The following is a 17,924-nucleotide window of genomic DNA, read 5'->3' as shown; positions in this document are numbered from 1 at the left end:
GTAACCTCAATCTTTTGTTGACGTAAATCGAAAGTTTCATTGCGATACAACAAGTCGTGTAGATACAGTGAATTTTTGAAATTAGCAAGTCGGTCGAAAAATGGATCTTAACCGAAAACATTTTCGAGCAATACAAATATCTTATTCATATGCAGTTAATAGCTTCAAATATCGCTGAAAAAATCAGGATATAAAGGTTGTTGTCCAAACAAAATTAAGTATAAGTACTGGACTATCCTACTCCAATGCTGTTAATAGCTTCAAAAGACCAAACCAACAAGTGTTTTATCCACAGCAACATTATCTAGTTAAATAGTAACCGATAAAATATGAATTCTTTCTACCAGCTTCAAATATCTCAAAAGCCCAAAGACCAGAGAATCTTCTGAAGACATCTGGAATGTTGGAATGTTACTAAGGTTAGTTTGAGCGCCTACCAACTAAACTCACCTTTCTCTTCCTGCCGCACACTCGGATCTTTTCTAGGCGAATGAAATTTTTTGCGCACTACCACAGTCACGAGATTACCTGGTAGCGAAGTATAGGGCCTCAAAAATAACTAAATGTCGCAAGGGCCAGTATGCTTATATAATATCTTGTACCATGCTTTAGCGGTATGATGATGGGTATAAAAAACAAATATATGAGTAGATAAAGGGGACAATTACATAAATAAAGCTACTTAACATGTTTATACAAGAAGGTATCCTATACATTTATAATAGAATAGAATAAGAATTTTTTTTAATTTCCTTTCTGATTTACATGTTCTTATAATACAATAAACAAGTAAATAATATAATTAAATGAAATTGTAAATAATTTTATTACAAAATATAAAAGAAAGTAATAACGAATAAGTTTAATAAACAAAAATATGGCTATTATTTATTATGATATTATTGTTTTAATGATGGATTTCATAGCCACAAAATATAAAAAAAGCGCAGAGAGCATAAAGAATGGACAGAAAAGAAAATATGAATAATCATTAAGAAGAGTAAAATCAAGTAAAATGTTTACAGAGGCTCAAGTCTTGAAAAATCACTATATCAGTTTCGGAATTATCATAACTGAAATCACTACTATCTTCCTGAAGATTAATAATTATTATTTGATCAAAAACTAAATCTAAAACAGATTCCTTTCCATAAAAAACTGTTCAAAATATTTAGCATGTTCATTTCGCGTTTTTTCCACTCTTCATTTGAAAATGTTTCAACAAATTCATTACAAAGATGACCCACAGAAATATTTTAAACTTGAAAGTCAGCCAGGTATTTCTTAAGAGATGCTCATACTAATTCTATGGGATTGGGATCTTGATAATTATGAGGCAGCCTTAAAACTGAATGACCACTTTTGCCCAGTATTAATACTATACAGACAAAGTCTAGAGAATGTCTTTGTACAATGCTGTAAAGATCAACTTTTAACACATTAACACTCTTATTAAAAAGGGAGATTTCTTGTAACATTTTTATAAATAAAGATTTTATTCCATATTTTTTTCTTTAATTTTTTTAACCTTTTTGATATTGTAATGTAATGGAAAATAAATATAACCTAAACATAGAAAACCCAATTAATATACGAAAAAAATATATACATATTATCGTTTAGAATAAAGATTTTTTTGTTATTTTAGGATTATATTGATTTTCCCTTATTTTAAACTGAGTTCAATCCTAGGTAAGTTTACGTGCCTTTTGAATTTACCGCAATGTATATATATAGTTCCGCACCCTGGCACTAGGCTATGCGCCAATCGTCGTTTAACTCAACACGGGACTGGCACTGCTGGGTGGGTGTGTGCTGTGCTTTACATCGGTTTAGTTGACCAATGACGTGCGTAATTGATTATTATGACAGTATTTTAAAAATTTTATGGGATACAAACAATAAATATGTATCTAAAAAAGCACACAAAATATTGAAAGACATAAATAATTAAGGAATTTCTAAGTTTACATTATAAAGGTTTATATTGAAACTTCGAAAGTTAAAAGGTGAGTGGACAGGATCTTTCTTTTGGTGTGAAGGAGATCCTGGTTCGAATCGCACCATTTAGAATTTGAATAATTAGTAAGATGAAGAATGGACATAAATTTCTAAGTCAATAATGCTAAAAAAGTTTATAGGTTTTTATATTGATTATTTGTTTTAAATCATTTGCCAACGAGAAAAAGATGAGAAGCGTTTCTGTGCCAAATGTCACTCAGTTGAAATGTCATTCTTTCATTGAATTGGGTTAGAATTAGAAGTCGCTTTGTGAAAATTTAACAGATTATTTGTGACCTTATCATTAATTTCATGATTTTGTGCAACATAATGTAAAGATAACTCGGATGATACAAAATGCTGATTTATATCTCAAAGTATTTCTGTGAAATCCAACTATCCGTATAAAACGAGTGACTATAAAAGAAATGAGTTGATTGCGCTGTTAGTATGTCTTTTTACGATAATCAAGCAACTAGTTATCCAGGCGGTACTTTTACGTCAGCCGAAAATTTTTTCACCGGATCGCAAAGCGGGCACTTTTCTGGAACTACTCCAGTCGATATATCTCATTCCACATTGGAGCCAACAGCTCGAGAGTTCTTTCCTACGTCTACTTTATCTGAGACTAATAATGGTGCTGTAAGGAGGAGACCTCAACAACAGAATAAATTTAGAGATAATAAGGAATCAGGAAATTGGAGAAATAGGTAAGTATGTTTTGTACTTTATTGTTTCATATTTTAAGAGTTTTTATTAGAATTATTTGTTGTATGTTTTTGTTATGTCAAATTTCACAAGGTGTTGCACTTTTTATTAGTCTAGATGTTTACATCTTCCTTTTGCATGCTCAAGTCTCACTCTAATCCTAATTCTTAAATTTCTTCCTACTTCCATCTAGATTTACTGTTTCTCTTTTATTCTTTTCCTAGTGATGCCTAATTACAAATTTACTTCTGTTTCCTTATTTCTTTGGTTTTTTTTTCGGGGAATTGACATATTTCCTTTAATTTTTCCATTTGGCACTCCCTCTTTTAATTTTTCATATTGCTTTTCCCGTGTGCTTTCTTCAGTGTATATTTTTTTTATTGTCTGTTTTTTCTTTATACTTACATCATATGTTTATATTTCATGCAAACTTCTTTCTTATGTTCATGTCAAGCTCTTCATTTTCATATCACTCTATTAAATGTCTTAATACCATAATTTCATTAGTCAAATTTTTTGTCAATGTACAATTTTTGTAATACCGTTTTAAATACAATTTTAGATATGGTTGTAGTAAACTTGTTTTTAATGTATTGTGAAACTTTACAATTATATTTGAAATATATAACATTATACTGATTGTACTGATAATATTATAAATATTATCTAATCTTTATTACTATGATTACTATTTGCTTTAAATTTTAATTTAGAAAGCCAGACTACAATATTAACCAAAATAAACTCATTCATTTATAATAACAACAGCTCATTGATTTTTAACTAGTATTATAATGTTAAACTCTACCAAACAGGAATTCTTATATGCTAGCAATTTATCTAGTGTCTTGTAAAAACAATAATTATGCTATTATTAACTAGTGTAAACTGTCATGGCCTATGTTTTGTAATAGGCTAGTGGCAACTGCTAAAATCACACTCTACTGAACACTAATTATTTGGTGATTAGCTTATTTTGCTGATACTCATGTTTTTGTGGTCACTGAATTTGAATATATCGATGATGATGGAATTTGTTCCAAAATAGAACTTTAGGTAAAAATGGGAAAAAAAGTTTTAATGATTTTTTGACTTTCACTTACTGTATTTGTGGTCTCTATGCACATTTCATTTCTAAAATTTTACTGCAAATATTTGAAGCATTGCAGCTATAATCAATTTTATGGGGAGTGATAAATTTTTAAACATTTTGTTGCAAGAATTAATGAGCTTTATGTTTATTTGTAAAAACTATGTGATAAACTTTTGGTGTAACCTGGCAAATCATAACTTATGCACTATGTGTCCCTATTCTTGTTCCTGCATATACTGGATATTAGGTTTTTTGGATCACCATATGCCTATTTGTCAAAATATACTTTAATAAAATGTTGATGTACAACAAATATTATTGGCTAATGATTTTTTGATGAACCCTTTTGATTTTCTTTGTTATCTTTAAACACTTAGTTGATTTATCTTCTTGAACCATTAATTTTATATATTCTGATGTAGTTTTCTTTGGTATATGTGGTATAGGTTCATTAGTAATGTGATAGTAGATGTTTTAAACAATTTTATTGTTTACTTGAGGTTTAAACTGTTTTCTGAATCTTGAAATACTCAATACTGTTTGAATCAAATAATTTATTTGATGTATTTACTAGGTATGGTAGTGGGAGAACATTTAACAGTTCAAGATCCAACTTCAGCAATAAAACCGCCAGAGAAGATCAGTATGCTCCTGTGAACTATAGAAGTGACAATTCATACAGTACAACAACTAATTTCCAAAATGATGAAGAAAGACCCGAACCAGAAAGAAATACTCAAAAATACCACGAAGATCATCACGATGATCACTTAGAACATAATGATTTCCAAAGTAGAGATCAAGGTAACAATTCATTGCCGAGTTCCTCGAGAAATTACAGAAATACTAAGAGATATGATAACTATTATCAGGGACGATCCAAAGGTAACTACAATGAGAAGAATTCCATGAACTATGATGATAAAAGGAGTAATAATTATAGAAAACAAAACAATAACTTTACAAGTGAAGATAATTCGAGAAGAAATAACCAAAACCAGAAGAGAAACAGCTACAAATCCTATTATGATTCAAGAAGTAGTCACAAATCAAGGGAAGGTGCTTCATCGAATAATTGGAGAAAAGAAAATGTGGGCTTAGAAAAAAGCTCTTCCAATGTGATTAAATCTAGTACCAAGAAATGTAAGTATATGGAATAAATTAACATGTTGGGTATTTCCTTATGAGATTGTTGCACATCATCAATTTTGATTTTCACACAGAGTTGACTTGTCAGAATAGTAGAGAATGTAGAGAACTGTAAAATGATGAAAATGTAAGGTTATTAAATTCATTTGTTCTGAGGCACATAATGAAAATTTGCAATTTTCACAAAACACAAAGAATTATAATGAAGAATTAGTATTATTAAAATTTAAATACAAAACCAACATATGTGACAATCTATTCATAACAACTAGTGTTTTACTATTGTTATTTCATCGTTTCTTAGGTTATTTTGGACCAGATGTATTGTACCTGGTAAAGCAGTTTCCACTCAATCTATTGAGACTCAGTCAGCAGAAATTATTAACAATTAGAGAACTTTTTCAGCTTAAATTTACAATTTGTTTACATAGCAATAAGACTTTTCAACAAATAAATGACTCTCAATAACTAATAAGTTTCAAAATGGTTTATTGCTTTGAGTTTACATTAAAATCTTGATCTCTATAGAATATATGAAGTTATATTCATTTTCTATCCAATTTTTAGTGGACGCAGCCTCTCAACGAGAGAGATTAATAGAAATGCTCAATAGACGTATGTTAGAGTGTTTAGTCTGTTGCGAAAAAATTAAAAATACTGACAAAGTGTGGTCGTGTATCCTCTGCTACCACATATTCCATTTAAATTGTGTAGTAGCTTGGGCAAAGTCATCCAAGATTGAAAATGGCTGGAGATGCCCAGCATGCCAAAATGTTTGCAGCGAAGTGCCCAAGCAGTACAAATGTTATTGTAATAAGGCAGTGGAACCGAGGTAAGTTAGCTCTTTTTCTTTCTCTAAGCTATTGATACTCTTCAATCATACAGGAGGTTAATTAATATAATTTATATAAAAAACAATGCATTAAATGGGAAATTCAGAAGGACTGTCAGGTTATTGTGTCAAAAGTATAGACTGCTGAGGGGTCTGCGATATGAGACGACTGCAGTTCAATGGTGGTGTATAAACTTATCGTTTTAAGGACCTATAGCGCCAGGGAAATCATTTTAAGAACATTATTTAGTCACCATTTTTTTATTATTAGTTGGCTATCATTAATAACCATTATCCAACACATTAACGATTTATTGCTGTATTATAATATAAGAGGGGTTTACTATTAATCTAATTTGCTATAGATGACGTTACATTAGGACAAATTACTCTACAAAAAGCAATTAAGATACATTTGTCATGTGATGCTTCCACTCCCTGACCAATCCCACACAGTATTCACTGACTGTGAATAATATATAATATAATTTTGTAGCATATTGTATTGCCATATTATTTTGCAATTTGCCAACACAATATGATGTACATTTGATTTTTAGGTATGAACCTGGAGTAATTCCTCATGGCTGTGGCGAAATGTGCCTCCGAAAAGGTAGAAATTGTGAACACAAGTGTACCATTCTGTGCCACCCCGGACCTTGCCCCGATTGCGTCATTATGATTTCTAAATCTTGTGGTTGTGGAGCTACGCAACAAATGGTAAAGTGTAGCACAGATATAGAACTGACGTGTGGCGCCATCTGTGACAAGCAGTTGGAGTGCGGTTTACATCGTTGTCGAGAACATTGCCACCAAGGGGATTGTCCGCCGTGCGGAAAAAGTATCATACAGGAGTGTTATTGTGCCAAAGAAGGCCGAAAGGTAAGTTGCTTTTATAAGGAGTTATCTCTTAACTTTGACAAAAGAATTTTTTTAAAAGCACTTCTTTAAATTATGATAATTTGTTTTTCTTTTGTGAAAGACCTACAATCAATTGATTTTAGTATAAATGGACCAAAATAGGCAAACCACAAAGAGCACTGAAGCTCTTTGTTTAGTTACAAAGCAATTGTAGGTATAGAAATCATCCAAAAGGTTATGACATTTCCTTTTTGGTATATACATGGAATTCATATTATCTTTAAACTGATAAAAGAATGAAAGCATAGTATAAAATCCTTTAATCCGCCTGGCTTTGTAAAAAAAGGTTGTATAGCATCTTAGCAATGTACCAGCTCACCCTAGTCTTGTTAAAAGCGAAATTGACCGAATTACAGTATGAAAGTTTGGAACATCCCGCCTATTTACCAGATTTAGCTACCTCCGACTACACTAGAAAATGTGAATTAAACTCAAGGGGTGATATACTGAAGAAAGACATCTTGAACTTTGGTTTTTGGAATCATAAACTTCACAAAATTTTAAAAGTTTTTAGTAATGTAGTCAACAAAAAAATGTTACATAGTAGACTATGACTGCATATTACCCATATTTGTACAAATATTTCAGTTAATTATCTTTTAGGTACCTTGTTGTGGCCAATATAAAGGCCAAAACCATTATTCATGCGGGGAAGTATGTGATAAAATATTATCTTGTGGAAATCATCGTTGCCAATCGGTATGCCACGAAGGTCCGTGTGAGATCTGTCCTGTGGATGTCAGTGTAATAAAAACGTGCCCTTGTGGAAGATCCCCTCTCAAAACACAGAGGATATCTTGTCTAGATCCTGTTCCATGCTGTGATAAGGTAGGTTTTTCGTTTTTTATTGTACATATTTCTTAACTACATCTTTTTGAAAGCGGGAAAACGAGAATCGTTTTATAACAAACCATAGTTACGAGCTACAAAGTAAAGAGAATAAGAAAAATAATTAAAGGAAGACCTAAAAAATAATGGACCTATGGAAAATTGAAACAAGGTCACTTTCCCTGAACCACGAAGACTATTTCTAATGTTAAAACGTGATACGTGTTGTACATGGTTTACCGAACTAGAATACTTCGTCTGTTATCGTACTACTCATCCATCGGCCGCTTCGAATTTGAAGCCGCAGCGAATTTTATACTGATATTTCAAATTTGATCGTTTTGACTTACAGGTTTGCGATAAAATTTTAAAATGTGGCCAACCCAACTCTCCTCATCGTTGTGAAGCTACGTGCCACGAAGGTCCTTGTCCGCCTTGTCCATTGACCACAGTTGTTAAATGCCGATGTGGTCACATGGACAAGGAAATACCGTGTCCAGAACTTACAACTAAGGCTGACGATGCCCGGTGTCAAAAAAAATGTACCAAAGTAAGTAATCAGTTTAAAGTATTCTCCTATTTGGTTAGTTACAGTATGTTTAATCAATTTTATGTTGTTTTGGATTCAGTATCTCAACGGATATTAGCAGCTTCTCTTCAATAGTTGAAGCATTGTCGACAACAGATGGTAGAACTGTGATATTTTGTACATTTATTTATAATTCTGTCATCCGTTCCCAGTAATAATAATTCTGCTTAAATTCCTAAAAGTAAAGCTGCAAAAAGCGAATTATCGATCCTAGATAGTCGCTATGTTTTGGTCCTTCGAGCCGGATCATTTGTATGAGTTAATAATAAATTATACTGTACTTGTTAAGAAACATAAAAAATACAATTTGTACACAATTTATATGAGATCTAGTATACATTTATACATTCTAAGCTAAAAAAGTCTTACTCTTTTTAGAAACGTTTATGCGGTAAACACAAATGTAACCAACTATGCTGCATAGAGATAGAACATATCTGCCCTCTTCCATGCAATAGATTGCTCTCCTGCGGCCAGCACAGATGCGAACGCACATGCCATTCCGGCCGTTGTCCTACTTGCGTCGAAACCAGCTTCGAAGAACTGTACTGCGAATGCGGAGCTAGCGTCATCTATCCTCCGGTTCCGTGCGGTACCAAACCGCCCAACTGCCTTAATCCGTGCTCGAGGCCGCGGCCCTGTGGACACGAAGTCAACCACGCGTGTCATACGGGGCCGTGTCCCCCTTGCACGGTACTTTGTAAGCGGTGGTGCTACGGACATCATGAACAAAGGTAATTTTTTGGTATACTCGGTTCGTTGGTTCTTTGTACAAACGTCATCGTTCGATTTTGCATTTATACGAATTAGATCATCCCATAGCTGTGGGGCGGGGACAACTTTCAAATCTTAAACGGAAAACCCCATTTTTTATTGTAAATTTGAAATCTACATGAAAAAGTAAAGTAAAAGTTCTAAAGAACATCCCAGAGGTACTTTTCAGTGCGTCATTAGTTATGACGTCATAGAATGAATTAGGTGTGTCGAGAATTATTTCATATAATTATTGAAGAATCTGACAAATGCCAGGATCGTACTTAGCCACAGGTGAAAAGCTTGTGGAATTACTAGTATTTTTATTGCAAGGTCATCTGAGCAGATTTGATTATTACAAAATATGTTAAGATATATTTTTTTTGTAAGGGGGGTAATCCCGTATATTAATAAAAATAAAAAGTAAACAATATTGTTTATTAAATTTTTAAATATGGAAATATTTAAAATCGACGACAAAATGATTCATTTATTGAATTTTTGTATCTTCTTCTTCTCGAGGCAATCTGGCATCAAGGCGTCTGCGCGTCGAAAGTTGGCAATCATCACAGCGATTTTTAATTTTAAGACCGCGGCTCTAAATAAGTCGTTATTACATAAGTTACATCTCCTTCCTATGGATCTTTTTCTCCGGATTTTCCTTGCATAATGACCTGGAGTATTAGATATTTATCTCCTCTCATCACATGATCCATATATCCCACTTTTCTCCTCTTAATTTTTAGTACTTCTCTTTCCTTATGCATACGTCGCATTACCTCAACGTTGGTTATTCCATCTACCCATGAGATCTCTAGTACTCTTCGGTACATCCGCATCTCGAATGCCTTCAGTCTCCTCACGTCAATTTTCTTTAGTGTCCACGCTTCCATACCGTATTATAATAAGGATAGCACATATCACCTCAGCAGTCATATTTTTAACTTAAGGTTTAAGTTTCTACAGCAGAGAAGCCTCTGTATTCTTGTAAACCCGCTTCTGGCCTGTTCGATTCTGATTCGTATTTCTTGAGAGCTGTCATTGTGTTTATTAATAGTTGTATATAGGTATTTGAATTCTCTTACTATTTCAATAGGCTGATTCTGTACATATATATCACGAATGTCCTGAGTTGTCTTTGTTATTATCATATATTTCTTGCTCTGTTGAGTGGTGGTCCATATTCTTCTTCGCTTACTGCGGTCACCTAATTAAGAAGTATCTGTAGGTCTTTATGTAATTCGGCTAAAAGAACTGTATCATCAGCGTATCTCAGGTTATTTATGATCATGTCATTAATTCTAATGCCTACATTTCGTTAATCCATTGCCTTACTTAATATGTCTTTCAAGTATATATTAAATAATACTGGTGAATGTATACACCCTTGTCGAACAACTCTTTGTACTTCTATTTCTTTTGATATCTTCTATTCTAACTACTGCTTTTTGGCCATAGTATAAGTTACACAAAAAAGACTGTTTTCAAAAATTTATTAGGTAATTTATAAATTAATTACATAAATAAAATATAATTCTAATCATAAAAACTATTTATTCACTAATACGTAATAATAATAGTTTATTGAAAACACTGAAAAGTAGAATTTGAATATCAGTGTAATAGAAAATTATAGAAAAATACTGCCAGTGGAGAGTTTCGTTAAAGATATATCCTTAGACGAATTCATGGTGAAATATTTCGGCCATAACATAGCAAAACATTAATTAGAGAAGAAATTTCTAACGCCTCAGCAACACGCTGAAATAAACAGTAAATAAAACAATTTTATTTTCAGGGTAATAAAAAAAATACTTAATTAATAATTAAATACTTCACGAACAGCCGAAATTGGTAATAATGTTTATCCAGCTTCCTTTTCCAATTGAAAATATCTAAGTAATTTTAATATTAGTACTTGTTCTTTTTCCGTATATCTTGTCATCTTGGCCTTACACAAATACAAATAAACACCCAATACTATGTACAAATACTGACCTGAACGACAGCCGTCACTTGCTGTTCAACACTTCGAAAGAATGGCCAGCATGGACGAAGTTTTACGTCAACTGTCAGTAATAGGCGTATTTGATTGGCTAGAGAAAGCGCGCATCTAAATATCAACGAATCAAACGTAGGTTAGGAAAGAACCGCTTATGTATGTAAGCTTGTTCTAACGCTGCAATATAGTTCTGTTTATTCACGGAACTACCGCGTTTTCCGTCACACCCAACTTAATGCATTAAAAAGAAATCGAAAAACTGTGACGCACTGAATAGTACCTCTGGGATGTTCTATATTTGTAATTTTTTTCGATTCGCATTAGATGGCGCTGTAAACGCAGACAAACAAATACAGATCAGAAGTATGCAAACTAATTTTTATGGTATTGAATACAGTTTTTTACCTAGAATCAAAATTTGCAATAAAAAATGGCGAATTCTATTTATGATTTTAAAGTTGTCCTCTGCTCCAATCACAGGGGTAGAGTGAGGGCAGGACAGAGCCTAGAGGTTTTGCCGCCCGGGTGCATGAACCAAACTTGCCGCCTCATCAGCAGTTTTGGAAAACGTGTATAAGAAAACATCGCAAATTAGGAAAAATTAATAAAAAAACAATTTTGAACATTTATATCATAAAAATATATTTATTAAGTCAACGAATAGATACATACCTATAGTATAAATATGAGCTTACAACATATTATGTCATCATCATCATTGGCTCCACAACCCATGGTGGGTCTTGGCCTGCTCAAGGATAAGTCTCCATTCTCTCCTATTCTTCGCCTTGGCTTTCCAGTTTCGTACTCCCAACATTCTCAAGGCGTCCTCCACCTGATTCTTAAATCGTGCTCTGAGTCTGTTATCTATTCTTTGGTTATAAATATGTTTTGGCGGCTCCATCTCATTCATTCTCTCTATATGACCTAACTACCTCAGCCGGCTTATTTTGATGGACCTAATAATATCAAGTTTGTCATACAGGCAGTAAAGTTCGAAATTATAGCGTCTGTGCCATAATCCGCCCTCCTGTACTCCTCCATAGATATGCCGGAGGATTTTACGTTCAAAGCATCTTCAACGTTCTTCAACGCTCTTTGTCATCGTCCATGTTTCCGACGCGTAGGTGAGGATGGACTTGATAAGAGTTCTGTATATCACTAGTTTCGTTCTTTTTGTAACTAGGCTTGTTGTTAAAAATATTTTTACTGCATTATTCTGATTAATTTGTGACATAATAACATATTATGTACATAAATATAATTTTATATAACGAAAATACAAAAATCTACATAGTTATTTTACGAAAAATAAAGAAAAAGAATACAACACTAGGTAGGTAATAGGTATACACGTCTAAATGCTAAAATCGACTTTTCTTGCTTTTATTAGTAATGTAAATAGACAATATATCAATCTTATTGTAAAGATCTATTGCTGCATTTATATCTAAATTTTTTCCGGGTCATTTAGTTTAGTTTCTAAATTGGTACGCGAAGATTTTACGTGACGTCTTTTTCTCGGTAGAATATTTATTGATATGAATATTATTAAATTGCACAATAGGAACAAGGAATTGAATGGAAATAAGAATTGCACGAATTTTAACTATAGAAATATATTTTGTTTACTAAAACATTGTACATGTAAACTTAAACTTAACTAATTTCTATTTGAGTGATTTTGTTGAGGATAGGACGATGATAGGAGAAATATGAAATGAAAGGAAGTGTTTCTGCTGTAATGTGTCTTGAACGCCAAGAACGCTCGAGAAAGACAGAGACACAAGCACGGAAGCACGCACCGATTCAACGCGCCTAATTCTCTAGTGCTGCGCGCGCAGCGGACCGATCATGTTTGAGTGGGAGAGAGACGCAAGGCATTCGCCGGTCCGGCGGGCCTCTCTCTCGTTCGGTGACTCACTGTAACAGACGTGAGTGGGCGTTACACTTTTTCATGAATGACTCCGAGCCACAACCTAATTTAAGACGTTGTCACGTCAAAACCAAAAGATTCAACATGTGTTTCCAAATCTTGAAATCTCTCATCTCATTTTGAGATGGCAATATCAAGAATATAAAAATACAAATTTACTATAAAATGTAATTCTGGAGATTGAATTGACTCATCTTTATGTTCATATTCATAAAAAGCCTTTTTTTTTTCTTGGTTGACTGTATGAACTGCAGGAAATGAAATTTCTGCATCCATTTATTGCATCCATTCCGTGGAAATTGAAACGTCAATAAACTTTAATTCTGGCTTATTCCCATTTAAATAGTAATTATCACAAGGCCGCGCTATCTTCTTAATAGCAATTATATGGCCAGTTATTTTTTTTGCACTTTGCTTGCTTGGTGTTTTGATTTTATTTTTTTGATATTTATATTTTTGGGTAAATTTTACCGCCCACAAGCGAGCGCCGCGCGGGTGTCACGCACCCGGCACGGCTCGGCCCTGAGTGAGGGTCTTGTTTGTCATGGAATAGATTTTTGAAAAATATTTAACAGGTGATTTTCATCTTGTTGATCCTATGTAAATTTCGCGAAATATTCTACCGTCCCGCTTCTTTTGTAACACCCGGTATAAAAGAAAACCGACGTAGAAGAAGCGTCCTTCTGGAATACAGATCCCTGTACGCACCCCGGAATACTGTAAAGTGCAAAGAACCAGCGGACAGACTATATGCCGTCCCACTATAAACATATACAATCCTCTACAAAATTAGTGACACAATTTCTTTATTTGAGATAAAATTTAGACATTTATAAAAGGGGTTAAAGTCTTTGTTATGAGAAATATAATATGTTACACAAATATGGTTTCTGTATGATTCTAATATGCTTTCTTTGTATGTTTAGGCCTGCGATACCGTGTCATCAAGAAAACTTCAGTTGTGGATTGCCTTGCGGGAGAGACATGTCTTGCAAAAGGCACAAATGCGTCAAACCTTGTCACGACGGCGCGTGTCCTACACCCTGCAAGCTGCCGTGTAATGTACCTAGAGAGTTGTGTGGCCATCCTTGTGGCAGGTTCGTATTAGACTTTAATTACTTTAGATCGTCACTAATATCATGATTCTCAAAGTTACCTGTAGGTAATGGAAGAACTTTTTTGATTAAATTTAAAAGATACACAATAAAAATTACCTTCAGCTAATTGGTCTTATATATTTTTTATTTTTAGGCCATGTCACTCGCCACCCTGTCAGGAAAGTAGTTGTAAGCAGATGGTACCAGTTACGTGCCCGTGTGGTCTGCAAAAAAGTACGAGACCCTGCACGGAAGTCGCCGATGAATTCAAGAACATCCAAATGACGCAGCTGAAGGAAAAGATGGGAAGCTTGTCGACGAGTTCCACTGTCGATTTGTCAGATATTTTCAGCGCTCCCAAAAAACCGACTGTTCTAAAGATGTAAGTTATTTTTTTTATTTTATCTATCCTACCTCCCCTCACATCTATCTATCTTAGTCCAGTCATCAGATTTTTGATCCCTAAAAATCATACGAACAAGCTAAATTTTGCAGAGAATATAAATTTTTAGGACCCCAAAAAAGATGCAAAAAAGTTTACTACTTTTAACCCAGGGATTCCCTCTAAAACCCCCCTCGTAGGGGGGTAAAAACACAAAAAAAATCGATTTACCAAAATCTGCACGCCGTAGAAAAAAATGTTTCAAATAAAAATATAGCTGAGATAATTTTTGAACAAAAATGTTCATTAGCACTTTTTGTGTAGAATGAACCGTTCCCTTTGCTATACTATTTGAACTACTAAGGTACTACTTTGGCAACTAAGATCAGATAACATCGCGAGAAAAACAAAACGCCAAATATATAAAACCCTAATAAGACCTGTACTCACATACGGCTCAGAAACCTGGACACTCACTAAAAGAGAGGAAACATTGTTAGCCACCTTCGAAAGAAAAATCTTGCCACACATATATAAGGGCACAAAAGAAAACGGAATATGGCAAAGAAGATACAACTCTGAACTATACAAAATATACCAGGATCCGGTAATTATAACGTTCATTAAAATAGGACGGCTGCGTTGGATAGGACATGTAGAAAGAATGGAAGAAGGCGAAATACCAAACAAAATATTCAAACAGATGCCAGTAGGAAAAAGAACAAGGGGAAGACCGAAGCTTAGATACTTAAAACAAATAGAAAATGATATAACAACCTTAAAAATAAAAAACTGGAGAAAAAAAGCACGAAACAGATCAGAATGGAGAAGAATCCTGGAACAGGCCAAGACCCAAAAAGGGTTGTCGAGCCAGTGATGATGATGATGATACTATTTGAACAGGCAAAGCAGTAAATAGAATACTATTTGCTGCTTTGTCTGTTTGATACATGCTTTGAATGTTCCACGTACCGATTCTTTTAACTTTTGGGACAATATTGGCTGACCGGGAGATTCTTAGCACAGATTTTCAGCCATTGTGGTAGTCATCCCGTGGCTTTCCACATCTCAATGCCGTTGGCTAATTTAGCTCTTCCGCCTTTGGAGTCAATTTCTCAGCTCCAGGGCAATTAAGTGCCTGCCACATGTCAGTTCTTCCACTCGTAGCTGTTGACCAACAAATGTGGGATTACTTTTACCGATAATCGTTCGGTTACTTCGCAGTATCACAACCGGTTAAATCATAATTACCGCCTGTGATTATTCAGAGTATCAGACCGGTAAAGAGATTTTTCTCTACCGCTCCGATTATGTAATGACATAGCTGCTGCCCTATGCCATGTTCTCAGTTGATCTGCAGGTGTATTTATTTGGCAAAGCCTTATTCACACCTGTCCCACATATCTGTAGGACGTTCCCTATCAGCCATTGGGACACGCCGTATTGAGGTTGAAAACTACCCCCATCGGAGTGTGTTTTCCAAGAAGCACTGAAGAGCCCCTACTCAATTCAGAACCCCTCCTTCTTGGAAACTACACCGGCACGGTTTTTAACCATATCATCATCATCATCACTGGCTCGGCAACCCTTTTTGGGTCTTGGCCTGTTCTAGGATTCTTCTCTATTCCGATCTGTTTCGTGCTTTTTTTCTCCAGTTTTTTATTTTTAAGGTTGTTATATCATTTTCTATTTGTTCTAAGTATCTCAGTTTCGGTCTTCCTCTTGTTCTTTTTCCTACTGGCATCTGTTTGAATATTTTGTTTGGTATTTCGCCTTCTTCCATTCTTTCTACATGTCCTATCCAACGCAGCCGTCCTATTTTGATGAATGTTATAATATCCGGATCCTGGTATATTTTGTATAGTTCAGAGTTGTATCGTCTTCGCCATATTCCGTTTTCTTTTGTGCCCTTATATATGTGTCGCAAGATTTTTCTTTCGAAGGTGGCTAACAACGTTTCGTCTCTTTTAGTAAGTGTCCAGGTTTCTGAGCCATATGTGAGTACCGGTCTTATTAGGGTTTTATATATTTGGCATTTTGTCTTTCTTGCGACGTTATCTGATCTTAGGTGTCTAATTAAGCCATGGTAACATTTATTTGCAATAAATATTCGCCTCTTCACTTCCTCCGTAACGTTATTATCAGACGTGACTAGGGATCCCAAGTATATAAAGTTTTTTACCCCCTCTATGTTGTATTCTCCTATTGTTATATTTTGTGGCTGCCTTATTTCTGCGTTTTTTCTTACCTGCATATATTTTGTTTTGGTCTGATTGATTTTAACCATATACACACATTAAAATATTTTGGAATCTCCAAAAGACAACATTTATTAGATTATAGTAAAACATATTTATTCATAGTTTTTGTTTTTTTTTTTTAGATTGGAGTGCACAGAAGAATGCCGAGTTTTGGATAGAAATCGTAGACTAGCAATAGGCCTGCAAATCCGCAACCCAGATTTGAGCCAGAAACTAACACCAAGATACTCAGATTTTATGAGACAGTGGGCCAAAAAGGATCCACACTTCTGCCAAAAAATCCACGACAAACTTTCGGAACTCGTCCAACTGGCCAAAAACAGCAAGCAGAAGAGCCGCTCGTATTCCTTCGACTCGATGAATCGTGACAAAAGGCATTTCATACACGAGTATTGCGAACACTTTGGCGTCGAGAGCGCCGCTTATGATATGGAACCGAACAGGAATATAGTAGCTACAGCCATTAAGGATAAGTCGTGGCTTCCTAGTATGAGTTTGTTGGAGATTATTCAAAGGGAAAACGGCCAGAGGAGGGTTCCCGGGCCGGTGCTGGGGGGACGAGGCCCGACCAGCAAAACCGAAACAGTGTCCTTGAAGTTGCCTAGCAGAGTACAAAGGTCAAACACGCCTCCTAATGAAATTGTTGATAATTTCAGATCATCATAGTTATCAATATTTTTACTTTATTTCAAGTTTATAAAATGTTATATTATTGGAAGCAAAATAAAGATTTTTTTGGTTATTTTTATTATTTTTGTGTATTCAATTCAAAACAGGAAAGGCATTACCATTTTTCCTCATATCTTTTCTTTATTTCGCCTTACTTAGGTTTTTTTTTTCATGTAGATTTTTCTACGCAGAGCCGTTAATGGGGTATCTGCCGTCCTCTCCAAACTCAATCTTCCCAGAAAGTTTATAAGCATTTGTAAATCAAAAAGTAATTTTACGTTAAAAAAAAAAACAAAATTACAAAAAAACGTATTATATTTGGAAAATACGATTTACAATAATTGCTTATTTAAAAACCCATTTTATTAAATTGATCAATATCTGGAACTGAATAATCCTTTTGTAAAATCAAAACAGTTTGTTTGTCCAGCTAAAATGTATTATTGCTTTTTTGTGTCATCAAATAGCTTTACTTTTATCTTTCTGAATGGTTTCAACATTTTTCATAATTTACTATATATTCAAAACTTGATATTGATAAAAAAAGTGCACGCCGCTGAATTTTTACTAAATCAATCGCCTACTTCAAAGGAACATTGACAGATGCGTGATATTCCTCTACACAACGAACTGTTTGGACTTCTGTGATATTCCTAAACTTACACAGACGAAGAACCACGAACTTATGAGGAAGCATTTAAAT

The 17,924-nt window shown here is 34.3% G+C and overlaps 1 protein-coding gene across 1 annotated transcript; it reads left to right on the top strand.

Moving 5' to 3' along the window:
* Positions 1-2,229: 2,229 nt before the first annotated feature.
* stc (nuclear transcription factor, X-box binding stc) lies at positions 2,230-17,294 on the top strand. Its single transcript, XM_072521023.1, has 10 exons — positions 2,230-2,711; positions 4,377-4,945; positions 5,519-5,783; positions 6,344-6,665; positions 7,308-7,532; positions 7,885-8,082; positions 8,500-8,855; positions 13,739-13,909; positions 14,064-14,291; positions 16,675-17,294. Exons 1-10 carry the CDS (start codon positions 2,452-2,454, stop codon positions 17,216-17,218), a joined length of 3,138 nt encoding a protein of 1,045 aa, XP_072377124.1. The 5' UTR covers positions 2,230-2,451; the 3' UTR covers positions 17,219-17,294.
* Positions 17,295-17,924: the final 630 nt, after the last annotated feature.

Source organism: Diabrotica undecimpunctata, chromosome 1, assembly GCF_040954645.1.
Source record: "Diabrotica undecimpunctata isolate CICGRU chromosome 1, icDiaUnde3, whole genome shotgun sequence".
NCBI classification, from domain to species: Eukaryota; Metazoa; Arthropoda; class Insecta; order Coleoptera; family Chrysomelidae; genus Diabrotica; species Diabrotica undecimpunctata.
Note: the sequence above shows the minus strand (reverse complement) of the source record. Positions and strands in the feature narration are given on the sequence as shown.